This window comes from Amphiura filiformis, chromosome 3, assembly GCF_039555335.1.
Source record: "Amphiura filiformis chromosome 3, Afil_fr2py, whole genome shotgun sequence".
NCBI classification, from domain to species: Eukaryota; Metazoa; Echinodermata; class Ophiuroidea; order Amphilepidida; family Amphiuridae; genus Amphiura; species Amphiura filiformis.
In genome coordinates, this window is record NC_092630.1 from 20,265,868 (window position 1) to 20,285,540 (window position 19,673).

The 19,673-nt window shown below is 34.9% G+C and overlaps 1 protein-coding gene across 1 annotated transcript in view; it reads left to right on the forward strand.

Annotated features, from left to right (window-relative positions):
* LOC140148178 (voltage-dependent L-type calcium channel subunit alpha-1D-like) overlaps positions 1–19,673 on the forward strand; it is a 143,823-nt gene that overhangs the window by 54,564 nt on the left and 69,586 nt on the right. Inside the window, 3 exon segments of the mRNA XM_072170038.1 lie at positions 4,922–4,975; positions 7,230–7,265; positions 19,397–19,487. Of these exon segments, the coding sequence (XP_072026139.1) occupies positions 4,922–4,975; positions 7,230–7,265; positions 19,397–19,487 (181 nt within the window).

Genomic DNA, 19,673 nt, shown 5'->3' on the forward strand with positions numbered 1-19,673 from the left:
TCAGTGCTGATATCAATTTGATGAAATAGCCATCTACTGCTGATTTCAGCATTGATGAAATAGGTAGCTCTGTATACTGTTACGGTTGTTTGATGTGATCATTTATTAGTTTTTGTAATAATTATTATAATGTTCAATTCTAGACCTGAATAATACCAACAGCTATCACACTAATAATCTGTATATGTGACACGATCTGGTCCATGGGGCCAAAGGCGGCAAATTTGAAACCGAGATAAAGGTAAAAATATTGAGTAAAAAAACAATTAAATACATAAGAAATAGACATCATAAAACTTCAGAACTCCAGAACCAAGTATGCTAGGCCTTTGGTGTTTTCAGTAAATGATGGTAAGTATAATGTAATAATTACAGTAACTCAATTTTCAAAAATGCCTCCTTTGGCCCCCATGGACCAGATCGTGTCACATATACACATATATTTTGTAGCAATTTTTAACATAGATTTTCGTTTCTATATCAAATTATTCATCTGTTTTCTGCTTTTTGTGGCATTTTTAATTCTATAAACTATACATTTGGGTGCAAATTGTGGGCACTATTTACATATATTTTAAATTTGAATTAGCCAAATAATATGAGTTACACCTTACATTTCATGATAAATAGTTTTTTTTTTTTTTTCCTTGTCATTTGTTAGTCTGTTTGCTGATGATCTAATACCATTTTACAAGAGTCTACCCATGGTAAAGATGCAAACAAGATTTTAGATAAATAGCACCATCATTGTTCAACTTTTCTTTAAAATGACACGGTTTTATATGCCATCAAACAACCGAGCTGTTGATATAGTTATTTGTTGCTCATATCAGTGTTGATGAAATATCTAGCCTCTGGTAATATGGAGGGTGATGAAGTGGCTTTCTGCACATCTGTGTTGATGAATTGGGGAGTGAAAATAACTTATATTGATATAGCAAATTTGGAAAAGACGTCCCTTTCATGACCTTGGCACTGGTATTAGATATACCTATGGTTGATTTGGGTATCAATGAAGATGTTAGTTACTGCAAAAATTACTATTTATATATGATGTTGAATTTATCTCTTGAAAAATTCATAAGCCTCAGAGGCATGATAGGTCAATTTGAGAAAGAACTAAAGAAAAACATTAAAAGCCTTAATATTATCCACTTCCTCCTTTTAGATGTAATAAACATTTCTATGCCTGGATGCTGTTGTCAAAAATAGTTGAGAATTTACCATTACGTATATGTTTCTCACTCAAGTGTCGATTTTATCAACTCAGTGGGCAGGAAATTAACTTTCGCATGTTCAGAGTTGATGCCTGTACACCAGTAGCTAGCAGTACATGCTTATGTTTAACAGCATGTGGTGTTTCAATAAAATCTGCTCTTTTTGAAATAAATTCCAAAAAACCCTTTTACATACGATGAGAGCTAGATTTTATTTTGAGTGCATGGTAAGACATCTAAAACTCACATATGTGTCCACTGGTTGTTGAGTGAAAACTTCAAAAATCCATCCCAAACGAAGACCTACTTCATTTTTGACGGCAACAAACATGGACAAATTTGCCAATTTGCTTATTTACACACTGCAAAATAATGTTATATCTTGATAAGATATCATGCAATATGTTTCAAGTTACACTATTATGGGAAGACCACATACATATTATAAGCAACTGTCATGATAACATTATCAAATGGATTCACATGATTGATGAACCCAACATAAAGAGTACATTATACATGAATGCATTCTGTCATATCAATCCATTTATATTGTATTTCATAATGCTTTCAAATATTATACCGGTTGGGTTAGTTTTAATCATCTCTTATCAGCATATGTTATTCAGGATATAAATCACTATGAAAGTATATATTAGGCTATGGTATCATTTCAACTTAAAAAATAACTTGCATGTAACATTAGATAGCAATTTATAGCGATTTTCTGGTTTTTTTGTCTTTTATTTTGGGTAGATAACATTTATAATTGATTACTCGCGGTAGCTGTGACCAGCAAGTTTAAAAAATAAACTACTGATGATAAAGAAGACTAAAAATATGCTCTGTGACACCATGTTTACACGCAACATTAAAGTACTTGTTCCATGATGTTTTTTGCTGGGTAACTCAATGTTATTTACTGTCCTAAGTTTAATATTTTAAAAGTCATTAACGCCATAATGTGTGATATGTTTAAAAAGCCCCCATGCACTTCAGCTCACTTTTTGAAACGTGGTCCCATTTTGAACATCAACAGCAAATAAGTGTTTTTATTTTATTTTCAACAAGATATAACATTTTAACAATAGCATAACTGCCATTGCAAGTCTACTTGTTATTCATTGAATTCAACCATTAATCATGAAATTAATATTGTAAAGCAAACCATGTATAAAATATAGGCTAACCATGCCAGAACATGACAACAACCTTTCTGGTCATTCCAACAAGATGCAACTGATACATAACACTGTTTTAAGTTGATAATATGAAAAAGTTTAAATCAGTATCTTTTACAAATGGGACCATGTTTCAAAAAGTGAGCCAAGGTTGGGGCTTTCTTTCCGTTGTCAATAGTTTTTTGGTGGATAGCAATTTACAAGTTATTGCTACATAAAACTACACAACAGATGTCTGCTTCAGTGGATACCATTTTGCTGTCTTCAGTAGATAGTAATTTACAATAGATTGCCATCTTCAGTAGATAGCAAATTTACAATTTGCAACATTATTGCTGTCTTCAGTAGATAAAAATTTATAACAGAGGGCTGCTTCAGTAGATTGCTGTGTTCAGTAGATGGGAATTTACAATTTACTGCTGTTTTCACAGTTGATAGTAATTTACAACTGATGGCTGATTCAGTAGGTAATGTTTTTCAATGTATTGCTGTCTTCAGTATATAGCAATTTACAATGATTTGTTATCTTCAGTAGGTAGCAATTTATGATGGATTGCTATCTTCAGTAGATAGCAATTTAGTATGGATTAATATATACAATAGACATCAAGTAGGGATTTCTGCTTTCAATAGATAGTAAGTTACAACATATTGCTGCTTCAGTAGATAACAATGGGCAATGTATTGCAATCTAAAAGATTACAATTTACAACAGATTGCTTTCTCCAACAGATTGCTTTCTCCAGTTGATAGCAATTTAGTATGCTTCGTTATCTTCAGTAGATCAAAATTTACACAGATTGTTATCTTCAGTAGATAGCACTTTAAAATAGATTTTTGCCTTCAATGGATATGACTTCACAATGGGTGTTTCCCAATTCGAAAACACACATCTAATTTCAACAAGTAAGACCTAATTTTTCTTTCCCCTTATTACCAATGTACATTATACCTCACATGCTTCAATGCCTTGGAACAACTATTAACTTTCACATTTTATTGGCCATTTACTGGCCGATCAGTTTCCGTTTGTTGATTTCTCTCATCGCTGTCAACTGCAGATCTTGCAGAGAATACCATAAAACCAGACTGATTTTCATTGTAGATAAAACAAGCTATTTGTAGCTTTTGGGTTGAAAACAGATAAATACTTGGCTCATGTGTGATACTACATTAGTTACACATGTAGCATGAGGACTCCAAACCTTATCTATCATCATAACAGGGTAACAGCAAGCCCTGCATGTCTGTATTCATTCAGCTATCATAGGCTATTTAATATAAGGCATGACCCATGGGCCATGCCAAGACCACCAAGTGATCTGCTAACAGATAGGAACTTTTCAGACAAATATCATACTACAAATGTATAAGGCGAATTCATTACACATTGGGAGAATTTTTCACATGTTTTCAAGAACTAAATTCTGGAAGTCTTTACCGACAGAAAAAAAGTTATTGATGGAAACTCTCACAATAATACTACAAAGTTGAGAAAAAAACCCAACTTATTTGCTTGAAAATCTGGACTCACATGATGCATTTCCAATTGAAATACACATGAAAAACAGACGCTATGCCAAAGGTCACTTTTCCAGACTTCTGTTTACAAGCTGTAATGTCAGCGCCCATCTGGTCATGTGGGCATTAAATTAAGTATCTTTATATAAATAGCCTAAGATCACTGTCAATAGAATATTAAGTTATGCATTGTCTGGAATTTCTCTTATCAGCCCAAGTTTTTTTCTGCTTTACATATTTAATATGGGCCAACTTTGTCTTATTTTTTCTTCAGAAAAATATAAAATTTTATCTTTAAAATGAACCAGCAAGTAGGCCTAATCTGATTTCATGTAAACTGAGCTCAAAAAGAAACTTATAATTTTTCACAAGGTCATATCTTGAAATCCTGTCCATCAAATTGAACCAAAATTACACACAGATTTACTTCAATACTCTACTCTTAACACATGTCAGTAACCAAGCAGTTATCCAACTGACACAACAGCAAAATGCACTGACATGGGACAGCTTCCTGGACCACATTCACAGCCCAGCCCTGTTTCATGAAAAAAGTGTATGAAAAGCAGAAAGCAGCACCGCTTTTATCATCTGTGCAAGGATCTTGTGTGCATTCTCACAGATTTTTTGTCCTGGGTGCCAAATGTTGGGCTGTGAAAGTGAAGGAAGTCCAGGAAGCTGTCCCATGACAGTGCATCTTGCTGTTGTGTCAGTTGGACAACTGCTTGGTTACTGACATGTGTTTTGAGTAGAGTATTAAGGTAATCCTGTGTGTAATTTTGGTTCATTTTGATTGACAGTATTTTAAGATATGACCTTGTGATTCACAAGTTGTAAAAAATTATAAGTTTCTTTTTGAGCTAGCTCAGTTTATATATAGCTATGCCCGCAAGTCACTGAGACAAAGCGTTATTTTCTTGACTTTCTACACCAGTGCATCATTTCAAAACATTCAAAAGGATTTTATAATTAATTGAACTTGTATTATATTTGTACTTACAGAGGACATTGATCCAGATAATGAAGAGGAAAGACAAGGGGAACCACCCAAGCATGGTAAGCTGTAAGATACAGATGCAAGTTATACTTATAGTGAAGTCTATGTTGGTTTTTTAGCTGTCAATTGTGGGTTGGAGGAGAAATGACAAGTATAGTTGCGCATTAGTTCTGGTGGTGGGGCAATTGGGAGTTGCTGGTATTTTTCAATACTCTCAGTAGAGAAATTATGATATTTAATTCTGAAAAATAAGTATACTAAAATTCAGTTGAATGTCAAAAGTTTTGAAGAACAATTTTATTTGTGATTTTTCATATTGAGATTTGCTACTAATATTCACAGTTTTAAGTTATTATGTTAGCACAGTTTCTTACTAATATTTGTCAAATAAGATATTAAGTATGAAAACAAAATCTGTACTTCATTCAAGAGAAACACATAAGGCAGCAATTCTTTAAACAAAAATGTCACCATCATAAGAGTACAACTATTACAAATATTACAAATAAACATTTGCCTGCAATCATTGGCAACTCTCTCGCTTTATAAGACATTCAATTATTATCTCAAATCATATAATTAATATTCATGTTCCATTTTTTATTAACCAAAATTACGCTTATTATTTTAATTCATACTTACAAAAATTGATTTCCATCAATTTGCATCTGTTTGCAAGGCAACACATAGTGTAACCATATCAGTCCAAAGCTTGAAACTTTGTGTTATTCTCATTCAAACAAGTAAATATGTGGCAATACATTAGCATTTTGGGCATATTATTTGTGCATGAAAAAGAGAGAAATTATGATATTTATTATGCTTTTGCTTGTGGCAGATACCTATTTTTGCTGATTATGATGGCTCTGATTAAAATTATAATAGATTGAAATTTTAGATTTGAATGAACTTACAAGTTATTCTGTTTTATGTTTTTTTTTCTTCTTTAATTGACCACTAGTTTTAAATTATCTTTTTTTGTTGTGAAGCTAAAGTTACGTAAATTATGTCAATGTTTGACGCTATAAATGTATATTGTATTGTAAATGTGACTACTAAATATTATCATTTATGTGCTATTACTTTTTCACTTTAATCTTCTTGCAAATATTAATTTTCATTTCTTTATAACTACCATCAGGTTATCTGTTTACAACTAGTGGTCATATTACTGCTTGATGTGTTTTTATAACCTTTTGTGAACTCTTTGTCTTAATCCACATGTGCCATGTCATGATAGAATAAAATGGAATCATGTTCAAAATTAATTTGAGTTGGCAGTGATGTAGAATGCCATATTTCTCTACCTGGTCACGTTTTGGGGAAGCTTGGCCGGCAGTTAGTGTTGATTCATTTATTGATTAAAAGTCCTCCTGTCCTTTTCAAGTTGTCTCGATTTAATTCCACATTTCATCATTTTGTTGCTGAGCATATTATATTCATTTAAGACCTTAACCATGTCATTGATAGGCTCTTTCATGCGTATCCTTGTTTTAGACTTAAGATGAAAGTACTATCAAGTTACACATTTCATATCTAGACATAGAATCTGATAGTACCATCTGGTTTAGGGAGTACCAAGAATAATATTTGTTGAAAGAGGACAACGCTTCTAAAATTGCACACAAACGAGGTCATCTGTGATTACCAGTATAGAATATTTGTTTTTCTATTTTGAGGTAGATTTCATTCATATATGCCATAAAATTAAACGTATTACAGTAATTATCCAAAGTGATAAAACAATGTCCGTCATCCATGTTAGTATTTAGTAATCATAAACCATGATAATGAAAACAAAATGAAAAATGCCCTAATTTGAACTCCTTAAGAAGTAAAATTAATACTTTGGTGTGAAAGAAAGGCTTGATCAATTAACTGTAGAGGAATTGTTTGGTCAATGGCAAATACAATTGCTATGTTTATAAGGCCAAAAAAAAAAGAAGGTTTGTCTCAAAGCTTGCGCGCGCGTTTGTAAAATCCCACGGTTTGACAAAAAACAAATGCGGACATTTTTTTTATTTCAAAAAAAAATTTTAATAGTTTTTCAGAAAAATCGGCGAAAATTTTTTCTCAAAATACATTGTACCATGAAAAAAAAAAAAAAAAAAAAATCGCATTTCGCATTTGTTTTAAATTTCTCATGAGCTTTGAGACAAACCTTTTTTTTTTTTTGGCCTAAGCATTTACATGTACCACCACTCAACTGACATGGCACAATCAATGTGAAATACTAAGACTTTACAAAAGGTTATCTTTCTTTGGTTTCTGGATTGCTTTGACTGAAATGAATAAATCTATTGCTTACTGCAGTGCTGTGGAAACGCCTGGGTGTTATGAACACCAAAGGTAAATTAGATTACAATTTTTTGGTACAAAGGTGTTTTTTATATTATTGTAAGAGTAATGATGCCGACTTGTGCACTCTTAGCTTGTGTATATTTTACTACAAAAAGTATTGGAAAAATGAGGTGTAACAGAAGTGTGCTTGGCTTCTTCCATGTAGCGATGTCATCAAAGCTCAGTTATTATGGAGGCTGTCCTATGCTACCTACATTGGTACCATGTACCATAATTCATGAGGGTTTGAATGTAATTTTGAGGTTACTTATATTGCAATGAATGTCAACAAATAGATGTTATTGGTAGGCCTAATACTGTTTTATTTTGTTTTATTATATTTGGAATTTTAATAAGTGCAAATTATATGAAGAGCATTTTATGCAGAGGTTCTTATATATTACACTCTTCTTTGTTGGTTGGGTGGCTACATCCACTGCATTGGTTCAGTAGGTGCGTTGCTGTATCAAATTGCGCACGTAATGTTAGTCTCACAGAGCTTACACATGCATACAAGGGCGGTTTGATGGCACGCTTGCTGTGCGGTTTGACAGCAAGCTTTGCAGCACAACTGCAAAATAATGATGACATCACTACTAAAATTGAGGTGAACCAAAGAATAAACCCACATTAAGTATTTTTTATGATGAATAAATCATCAAATAAGAACCAGTTCTTTTAAAAAACTGCAGTACAGGATGTAAAGTCACCTTTTAGATAAAAATTCATGCTCGTCCTGGAAGGTGGCACTGGAAAACGGAAAAAATGGAATAATCCCAGCAGGAGCACTGTAGCAGGTTGATGCAACAACCTGAAGCCTAAGCCTGCAGGTTCCAAACTGAGTGATAACTAGGCCTACTTAGTACAGTGGGTGGCGAGCCTGTCTTTTTTCTATTTTCATTCTTTCCACTTCCTTTCTCTTTCTTTCCTGTTCTCTTTTCCCGGGCTCTTTTCTCTCTTCTGAAAGCAACCAGCCCAAAGCGACCCAGAACGAAGAAGCCTGGTTGGTGATCGCCACATGGCCACAACGGCCAGTCCACCCTTGTTGAGATTGTTGACAATATTTGTCTTCTTGGTCATTATTGGGGCATTGGATAAAATATGCACAAGCTAAAGAAATTATAGTCGGCATCAAATCAAAGATTCATTGCATATAATGTACATCTACCTGCTATAAGTACAGAGGATCGAATATCTTACTTAATTTGTTGAGTTCCCAGTACACACTACTTCACAGAACAAGAATTCTCAAGGAGCTAAAAATATACATAATTAAAGAGTGACAGTCTGATATTTGTAATGCAATTAGGCAAAATCTGTTGCTAAAACTGATTTTGAGATACAGCCAAATGAAATTTGAAATTTCTGTTAAATTTTGTTATTTTCAGTAACGTGACAGTGACTATATCTTGGCTAGTAATAACAAGCCCATTTGATGGGATTTTCAGCATATATTTTACATAGCCTGTATATTGGACATGAATATTAGATAAGAAAATTAATGAAATTGCCAAATTGCATAAAGTTTGTACCTTGTGTGCATTTCTGTACTAGTATGGCCTATATAAACTTCAATTAAATGACAATGTAATTGCAATTGTGTGCAATAATTGTGACCTTCAATGAAGTGACAATGTATTGAAAATGTTATGGAATAACTTTTTGGTTACAATTTGGGGCTTAATTTGATGACCTATTTGAGCAAAATATGGTTACTTATCGACATCAGAAAGATGATTATCAAGATATGATGACAAACAATTGTGCAAAGCAATTGACTGTCATCCACAATTGGGCAAATTTTAACAAATTAGGCCCTTACAATATCACCTTAATCTTGTATAATTTTGTTCAAATTGCAATGGTTTTTGTTAAGTTGAAGGGAATCTCCAGATTTAGTCACTCAACACAGTTTACAGATGTGTAAAGCATAGGTTAGATCGCCTATAATTATATGCAGTGAATCTTTCACGGAATCAACATGCTGTCATTTCATACCATTATAATATAATATAATATGTGACCATCCAGCACAACTGAGCCCAGAAGTCGCCAATCATCATTTTTGAGATATTCAACCAAAATATTCTGCTTAAAATTAGCTTTAAAATGATGTATATCATGTCTATAGTACTTTACATTTAAGTAGTGAAAAATCAATAAAACAGTCAATAAATCCTTTGTTTCCTATTGTTTATTGTTAAGTTCAATGGAGCATATCTCAATAGTGGCACTGGCGACATCCAGGCTCAGTTGTGGTGGATAGTCACATATAATACAAAGCTATGACCAGGATGTTATGTGCATGCCATGAAATACTCCATCTCAGTGGAGCGAAATCTTATCTTTCAAATTGGTAAAATGTTGTAATGGTTTAAAGTGATAGCATGTTCATTCTAAACTTACATTTTTGCTGTATGGCTAAACTGTGCTGTATTAATTCAGTGCAAACGACACTGTTTGGCTTGTCAGTGCTACATTTTGTTTTGCAATATGTTACAATTTTACTTTTTGTCAGTTTATGTCATCAAGAAAAATGAGTGGTAGATTTGCAATCACATAACATGCAGATTTTGCTGATTTGGTACTGATGTGACTTTAGAAATCAAGAGCTAAAAACAAAGTAAAACAGTACCAACTGATCAGCAGTGGAAGTTTGGATGGATCTAAATTGATTCACACAACCAAGGAAAATAAATGTTAAAAGCGGTTTAATATGTACAACGACATCCAAAATGTAGGTTTAAAAGGATTTAGGTTTGAAAAGACAACTGATGTTGCGGATTCATAAAAACATAAAAAGGGTTAAACAGTTTTTAACATTCAGAAATGTTGAAGTGGTATGTTAAAAGAATAAGTTATGAAACACTAGCATACAGCCACTTTGGGTATAGAACACATATATCAACTATGCCAGTATGCTCTCAGTGCACACATCAGCATTTACTCAGTTTTGCGATGATGAATTTGCATACAATTCAATTTTCTTGATCATATTCCAACAGTTACCATTTATTTATTTCATTTCTTTGAAGTGTTGACCCATATGATACTATGTCTTTTTCATGTATATATATTCATTTGTTTTGTTTGTTAATGGACAGTGCAATATTCTAACAGGCTCATCAATGTAAAAGGTGGTATTTATCTGTTAATGCTAGATAGCATTTTATTAACATGTTTGGATAACACTTTGTTAACTTATTGAAGTTTTATTCTTTCCCAGTTTTAACATGTTCACACTGTTACTTATACGTTAATAAATGCGTATAACTTGTTGGGGGGTGAAATTGTACAAAATAATGCACACATACTGAGATGCATTTTTTTGTACAATTTCTTGAGGAATAAGTGATATGCATTTATTAACCTATATGTGACCAGCTCCAACAAAACCCGGAACAAGTTGCCAGGCAAGTTTTTGAGTTATAGGCCATTAAAGATAACATTCCAATAAAAAAAAATCATATTTTGGATTTCTTAATTTCATGGTATTTAACTGTGGGACTAAGTGGACTTTCAAATCCTAGAAAGTTGTATCAAAAACTAGGTTTATTAATCAATAATTAAAAATTGAACTATGATAATCCCTATTCAATCCTGTGTAAGACAGGAAACTAATTAGCCCATTACTCAGATTAGCAATTTGGCAAAATATTAAAGTATCATTTACAAAATTATCCATATCTTGAAAAGTATTGATGCTGTGTATATAATGTTGGTATCATTTTAAAGCTTATTGTCTAGTGCTTACATTTATATTCGGATTATGAAATGTCAAAATGAGACTTGTTCCTGGTTTTGTCAGAACGGGTCACATACTTCATACACGAGAAAAAACATCCTGTGATTTTTGCTATTTTTTTATAACAAAATTGTCACTAAAAATGTTGGAAAATGCAAGTAAATATAAATGTATCCACCTGTGATAAAAATAAATGCTTGTGAAAGCACTATGGGTACTACACGAAGTGCGCGCCCATGCAATTATGCAATATTTATGCATTGCTATAAGTTTGCTCAGATTGATTCTCACTATCTCACTATCTAGGAGCACAGCAGCTGAAGGGAGTATCCCATCATGCATCTGCTTGCTCCATAGCAAATACATACAAAACAAAGTAAGAGCGGCTTAGATATTGAGAGCTATGGATAGTTTCACAATACTTTCGAGATCATATTTTTTCAAACAAAAGTCTTAACTCCCCTGATAAAAGCGATCGAGTAATTGAAAGTTGAAGTGAGGGATTTTGTGTACACTTTCTATGGTATGTGCAGTTCTACTGTGGTACTGCAGAGCATGATGGGATACACTCTGCTGCTGTGATCTAGGAGTGTATGAAAAATTATTAACACATATGTGTAGAAATAGATATCATGGAAAGATTGACACTTCAACATGTTAATTAAGTGTTATCTAAACATGTTGATAATATGGTATTATAGCGTTAAAAGATTAACACCAACATTTACAGTAAAAAATTGCTTAAACCTATGAATCCCTTGTACTATACGCTAGGCATATAAAAATTTAAAAAATGGACAAAGCAGCTACGATTCAGATTTTTACTTTTGAGGACCGCAGATATAGAATGTGCTTGTGTGTCACACAAGGGTATGATCAGACGATAGCCATAGGTATACTGTAGCTTATATACCATCATATACACAGTGCAAATTGCTTATGCTTTTATACTATAACAGTACTCACATCCATATGTCAAAATGCATTCAACTGATTTTCCATGTTATCATCTACATTTTCTATGTTACAAACACTGATGAACTAACCCTTCTGCTGTTTTGTTTATCAATTCACCTGTCTGTGAATAGGCCATTTTGAGATGGTAACATGCCATATGAATGCGATGACGGGTTTCATGTTTAGCGTTTCTGGGACCGTATTAGGCCATTCCATTTAAATTCCACACTACCCCTGTGGAAGATTTTGAAATATCTGCCACAGGGGAGTATGTTTTTCAAATGTAATTGGTCAGAGTTAATCATTTTGAAACCCATACTCCCCCTGTATTATGACTTTACCTATATTTCCACAACTGGAGTGAGTATTTCTAATAGAAGTTACCAAATTGTCTATTCTATTCAAAACTTATACTCCCTCTGTGGCAGACTTTAGCTAAATCTTCCACAGGGGTAGTGTGAATTTTAAATGGAATAGCCCATTAACGCTAAAACACTGATAATGTGTTAAAATTACAAACTTTGATCAGAATTCAATAAGACTATCAAATACTTTCAAATGAGGATAAAACCATTCAGAGCAAATTACTAATGGAATATTGTACTGTTACTATTTGCTGATTATTTCTTGTTTTTGATATTACTGTTCAATTATATTGTTTGAATTAGTAGTGTTTGTCTTTCTAAATGTTGTACAGTCTATGTTATGTGATGGAGCACATCAAAAGGGGGACTTTGTTGCAGAGTGCTTTTCAAGTAATAGACAGAAGAAAATAAGATAAAATAATAAGAATTTTGGATGCTTTTTCACTTATAAAATATGAATGCCTTGATCTATTTTAGCAAATGTGGTGTCATTTTAAACTTGCAAAATGCTTTCAAAGCAGAAATACTGAACTCAAAATTGATTTCACCTGCAAAGTCCCCCCTCCTTTTGATGTGCTGTATCACATAATTACTATAGCTTGTTACCTAATGATTTCTGTTTCAGAATCTGTGTGAGTTTATCCTTTCACAGTAAGACTTCTCTTCTATATGCTGCCCATACCGCAACTGTCCTGTGTATATGTGTTTTATGTTTTAAGATTTACAATGGTTAAAACCCAATCGTGCATTCAAAGCACCATTTTTCTTAAAGTTTGTGACAAATTCTACCCTAGAACCAGCAATTTTTAGGTATAGTTCGTCGGCAGAGTACTACACTATTGTAAGTGACATTTTTGGCCAATTTGAGATGTTGACGAATTATGGAAAGCCATATAAATACACATAATTTTAAACCAGGTTTTAAGTTTCAAAATTGCTTAATTATTTTTTAATTAATAAAATAAAATATTGTAAGTGCAATGGAATTTTATTAATGCCTGCAACACTATCGTATGTACCACTTACAATAGTCTCGTACGCTTATTTTGTTTTTCCATTTGCTGAAAGACTATCGTATGTGCCACAATAAAAGTTAAGATGTGAAAGATATCAGGGGAGGAGACTTGAAACTGATCTCACATTGGGAACAAAACACAGAACGGGTTAAATAACTTTGCATTCTAGATGGCAATGTGTCACAGCAGCCCATAGAACAGTGCACATGCAACTTCCAGGTGGCAACAACCAACCTGGCATGTTCATGTTCATACCACCTAAACCAAGCATACTTCAGGCCTATAAAATTGCACAGGGTAATGAGAAAAATATTAACTTACCCAGTACCAAAAATCTGAATTTTGATGGGATAAAGTAGGTCAACCCCAATGAATTCGAATGGTTTTATATCATGTTTATATACACTAGGAGCCCACTTGGTATAATTTATGGGTGTCCATACATTTATCATTACCCTTCACAGTTTACAGAAGAAATCCCATTTTCAAGCATCAAGCATGTAATCATTACATGAATTATCCATGGTGTTATGACAGATCCTTGTTAGAACCTGAGATATAGTGTGTACATTTGCATGTGTCTCACTGATCCAACCTGTTGTCAACATATCTTACATATGTTTTGTACAACCTGCCAGCCAGCCAGCAAGCATCTATGTGGGCGGCTGATTTACTAACTCCCTTTGCTATTCAATTATGCATCACTACTTCTTCAAGGCAACAAGTATGATTTGCCATAACATTGCACAATCAAACTTCATCAATCTTATGATTTGTACAATATTTTCCCATTGCTATCTTTAAAAGAAAATTTATAAAAAAAGAATGCCATACCCAAATGATTCAAGGATAACTATGTGTACCTGGAAAATTATGAATGAAGAATAAAGCTTGGGCAAGCTAATAAGAATAGTTTTATTGCGGAATTAAAGGTTCGCAGTATGATATCCTATATTGTTGCTCTCTCTCAATGCAACCTGGGTTTGATTGCATTTCCTTATTTGACATCTTATGTTCATTTTATCAGAAGAAATAAATTGGCGCATCATCCCAGCCCTACAAAGGCAATAATTATTCATTAAGCAAGAGCCAAGTGAGTTACAATTCTCTATGGGGAACTGGGAAGCTATATCATTACACTAGTTCTCATGATTCCTTATGCTCTGCGTGCTATCCATGCGCTTCAACAGAAAAAGTTCAAGTTTTGAAATATTTTCTCAAAATATCAAGAGCTATCTTAAGAACTACTGAACCAATACTAGGCTTGTTTGTACTCATTTTAATGCATCTTTCATACTGATTCCAAATATGGTCATGAAAATTTACATTTCTGAAATTTTTGAATTAAAAAAAATAAATTGAAACATGTCGTCTGCAGTCGACACCCGCGTGAAGAGGATTAAGTATACACTTCATTTGCTGCTATATCATGGATAAGATGGCAGCTGAGCTAGATGCACTCTAATATTGGCCCTTATTGAAACTGAAAAAATGTAGGAAATAATATACTTGAGTGGATTATTACATACTTCTGTACTTCTGCTTAGGTCAGAAACTAAAGATGAATTAGAAACCATTCTTATATATGGTCAGGGATTAAAAACTTTAAATCTGGAATGAATGATTCAGGGCAAGAGTAAAGAGTTTCCTAAATGGTAACCATGAAGGTTGTACAAAGATTGATAACCTTATGAATGAAGGTGTTGGGTGCCCATGGGAGCTAGGATTCCCTTTTATTGTTTGGTAGAGTCATTGATTGATTCATTCCTGCTCCTTAGCACATTGCTCATCTATTACCTGGTCATTACTTACACAAGATTGTCACAGCTTGATTTGAGAAATACATCTCAGGTAGCTAAAGTTAAGTGAAAAGAAGCACCTATCAGATTGTTACAGACAGATGTATTCCTCTCCTCCCTCTAATCTCTTACTTGGCGATCCACTGTTCTATCACAAGTACAGAATATCCTTCACTTCAGAGTATTGTACATGTTGGCAGTTATTGCTGCCAAAGGTTTCTGTTGTTGTCATATTGAATTCCCAACAGCAAAACCGTGCAAGTTTATAATACCAACCCCAGGATGCCACCTTAAATCCCGATCCTAACCTCAACTCTTATAATAGTTTCATAAACACCAAATATTTAATGTTGACCTTGATACTAACCCTAATCATAGACCTCACAAACCATAGACTTGGAATGGAAGCTCATCTTGACCTGGATACTAACCCTAATCATAGCCCTTACTCATAACCTCACCAACCACAAACTTGGAATGGAAGCTCATCTTGACCTTGATACTAACCCTAATCATAGCCCTTACTCATAACCTCACCAACCACAAACTTGGAATGGAAGCTCATCTTGTCCCTGATACTAACCCTAATCATAGCCCTTACTCATAACCTCACCAACCACAAACTTGGAATGGAAGCTCATCTTGACCTTGATACTAACCCTAATCATAGCCCTTACTCATAACCTCACCAACCACAAACTTGGAATGGAAGCTCATCTTGACCTTGATACTAACCCTAATCATAGCCCTTACTCATAACCTCACCAACTACAAACTTGGAATGGAAGCTCATCTTGACCTTGATACTAACCCTAATCATAGCCCTTACTCATAACCTCACCAACCACAAACTTGGAATGGAAGCTCATCTTGACCTTGATACTAACCCTAATCATATCCCTTACTCATAACCTCACCAACCACAAACTTGGAATGGAAGCTCATCTTGTCCCTGATACTAATATCGTAGCCCTTATTCACAACCTCACCAACCACAGACTTGGAATGGAAGCTCATCTTGACCCTGATACTAACCCTAATCATAGCCCTTACTCATAACCTCACCAACCACAAACTTGGAATGGAAGCTCATCTTGACCTTGATACTAACCCTAATCATAGCCCTTACTCATAACCTCACCAACCACAAACTTGGAATGGAAGCTCATCTTGTCCCTGATACTAACCCTAATCATAGCCCTTACTCATAACCTCACCAACCACAAACTTGGAATGGAAGCTCATCTTGACCTTGATACTAACCCTAATCATATCCCTTACTCATAACCTCACCAACCACAAACTTGGAATGGAAGCTCATCTTGTCCCTGATACTAATATCGTAGCCCTTATTCACAACCTCACCAACCACAGACTTGGAATGGAAGCTCATCTTGACCCTGATACTAACCCTAATCATAGCCCTTACTCATAACCTCACCAACCACAGACTTGGAATGGAAGCTCATCTTGACCCTGATACTAACCCTAATCATAGCCCTTACTCATAACATCACCAACCACAGACTTGGAATGGAAACTCATCTTGACCCTGATACTAACCCTAATCATAGCCCTTACTCATAACATCACCAACCACAAACTTGGAATGGAATCTCATCTTGACCTTGATACTAACCCTAATCATAGCCCTTACTCATAACCTCACCAACCACAGACTTGGAATGGAAGCTTATCTTGACCCTGATACTAACCCTAATCATAGCCCTTATTCATTACCTCACCAACCACAGACTTGGAATGGAAGCTCATCTTGACCTGGATACTAACCCTAATCATAGCCCTTACTCATAACCTCACCAACCACAAACTTGGAATGGAAGCTCATCTTGACCTTGATACTAACCCTAATCATAGCCCTTACTCATAACCTCACCAACCACAAACTTGGAATGGAATCTCATCTTGACCTTGATACTAACCCTAATCGTAGCCCTTACTCAATACCTCACCAACCACAGACTTGGAATGGAAGCTCATCTTGACCTTGATACTAACCCTAATCATAGCCCTTACTCATAACCTCACCAACCACAAACTTGGAATGGAAGCTCATCTTGACCTGGATACTAACCCTAATCATAGCCCTTACTCATAACCTCACCAACCACAGACTTGGAATGGAAGCTCATCTTGACCTTGATACTAACCCTAATCATAGCCCTTACTCATAACCTCACCAACCACAAACTTGGAATGGAATCTCATCTTGACCTTGATACTAACCCTAATCGTAGCCCTTACTCAATACCTCACCAACCACAGACTTGGAATGGAAGCTCATCTTGACCTTGATACTAACCCTAATCATAGCCCTTACTCATAACCTCACCAACCACAAACATGGAATGGAAGCTCATCTTGACCTGGATACTAACCCTAATCATAGCCCTTACTCATAACCTCACCAACCACAAACTTGGAATGGAAGCTCATCTTGACCTGGATACTAACCCTAATCATAGCCCTTACTCAATACCTCACCAACCACAGACTTGGAATGGAAGCTCATCTTGACCTGGATACTAACCCTAATCATAGCCCTTATTCATAACCTCACCAACCACAAACTTGGAATGGAAGCTCATCTTGACCTGGATACTAACCCTAATCATAGCCCTTACTCATAACCTCACCAACCACAAACATGGAATGGAAGCTCATCTTGACCTGGATACTAACCCTAATCATAGCCCTTATTCATAACCTCACCAACCACAAACTTGGAATGGAAGCTCATCTTGACCTGGATACTAACCCTAATCATAGCCCTTACTCATAACCCCACCAACCATAGATTTGGAATGGAAGCTCATCTTGACCTTGATACTAACCCTAATCATAGCCCTTACTCATAACCTCACCAACCACAAACTTGGAATGGAAGCTCATCTTGACCCTGATACGAACCCTAATCATAGCCCTTACTCATAACCTCACCAACCACAAACTTTGAATGGAAGCTCATCTTGACCTTGATACTAACCCTAATCATATCCCTTACTTATCTCGACCCTGATACTCACCCTAATCATAGCCCTTACTCATAACCTCACCAACCACAAACTTTGAATGGAAGCTCATCTTGACCTTGATACTAACCCTAATCATATCCCTTACTCATAACCTCACCAACCATAGACTTGGAATGGAAGCTCAATTTTTAAAGCTGTGCTACAAAGAATTAGATTTGAACACCTGTGCTACAAAGAATTAGATTTGAACACCCACTAAGAAAGTCATTGGTCTGTCAAGATCCACTTGCCCGGTAGGCGATATAGATTGGACTGACCAGTTGCTATGGTTCACAAATTATTTATTGAGGGCCTGTAGGTGAGCTTTTGTTCTTGCAGCATGTATATTTACAACTGGAGACCTATAATAACGCCATGTTGAATTTCACAGCAGCAGATTCAAATCATGCATGTGCGCTATCCTAATCCTGCGGAACGTATACACATGCATAGAAGCGAGATTTGTCTGTACACTGGCGATGCAGCCACGTAAACGCACTGATTTGAATCTGCCACTGGGAAATCCAGCATGGCATTACTCTAAACAATCCTAAACACTATAGACAGGTATTTCTGTTTTTTACAACTTGCCTGATGCATTCATATCTTTCAATTGCCCATGGACACAAATTCAAGCCCTGGTCAGGATTTAAACATGTATAGCAAAGCTGAAATTATACCACATGTATTAGACATCATAACTAGTTCCTTTTCTTATTATAAATGATTAGACACTGTTAACACTCTAATAGTGTCTGACTGCTTATATATATCTATATCCCAACTATATTTGTTTCCCATTTCTTGATGTGTTACAAAATAGTGTAAAAGTGATGTCCTTCTTGCTTCTGTGAGTGGTTGTTGGTGTTGATATGGTATAAGAAGTTCATGTTTTATATGTCATTGTACTCTACATAAAGTACCGTATCCATTGTGTAGTCTTGATGTAATAGGGATGCTGAAATGTTTGCTTAAATTGAATGTGTGAGTTACATTTGGATGGTGATACATTGTAGGTATACACAGGTAAGTGATGTCAAATTTATGTCATGTAAACATGCTGCTCTTTACAAGGAAACCTCATCCTGCCTTATATGTTGTAGTATTGGCCATCATGGGACATGTCTCGTGTCCACTGATGGCCAAAATGTACATACCATATGACAGTGATGTATGTGTAACTTGTTTTGTAATTGGCTTTCTTGTTTTACTTTATTAAACAGTGCCAAAACCTTTAAGTGAGTCTGACTCATCTGAGAAATCGGAACTAGGAAGTGGAGATATACCCCAGTTAACCTGGTTTCAAAAGAAACAGTAAGTGTTATGTATAGCCAAAAGAATAGCACCATTAGTGTCTAGATAGTTACTGTTAACAAAAATTGCAGAATAGATCTCCAAGATGAACAGCTTCTTGTCAATATAGAATTATAAATTTATTCTATAGATGTTAGCAATTAAATTCAGGCCTCCCCTTCCAGAGCAAGTGCCTTGCCCACCACG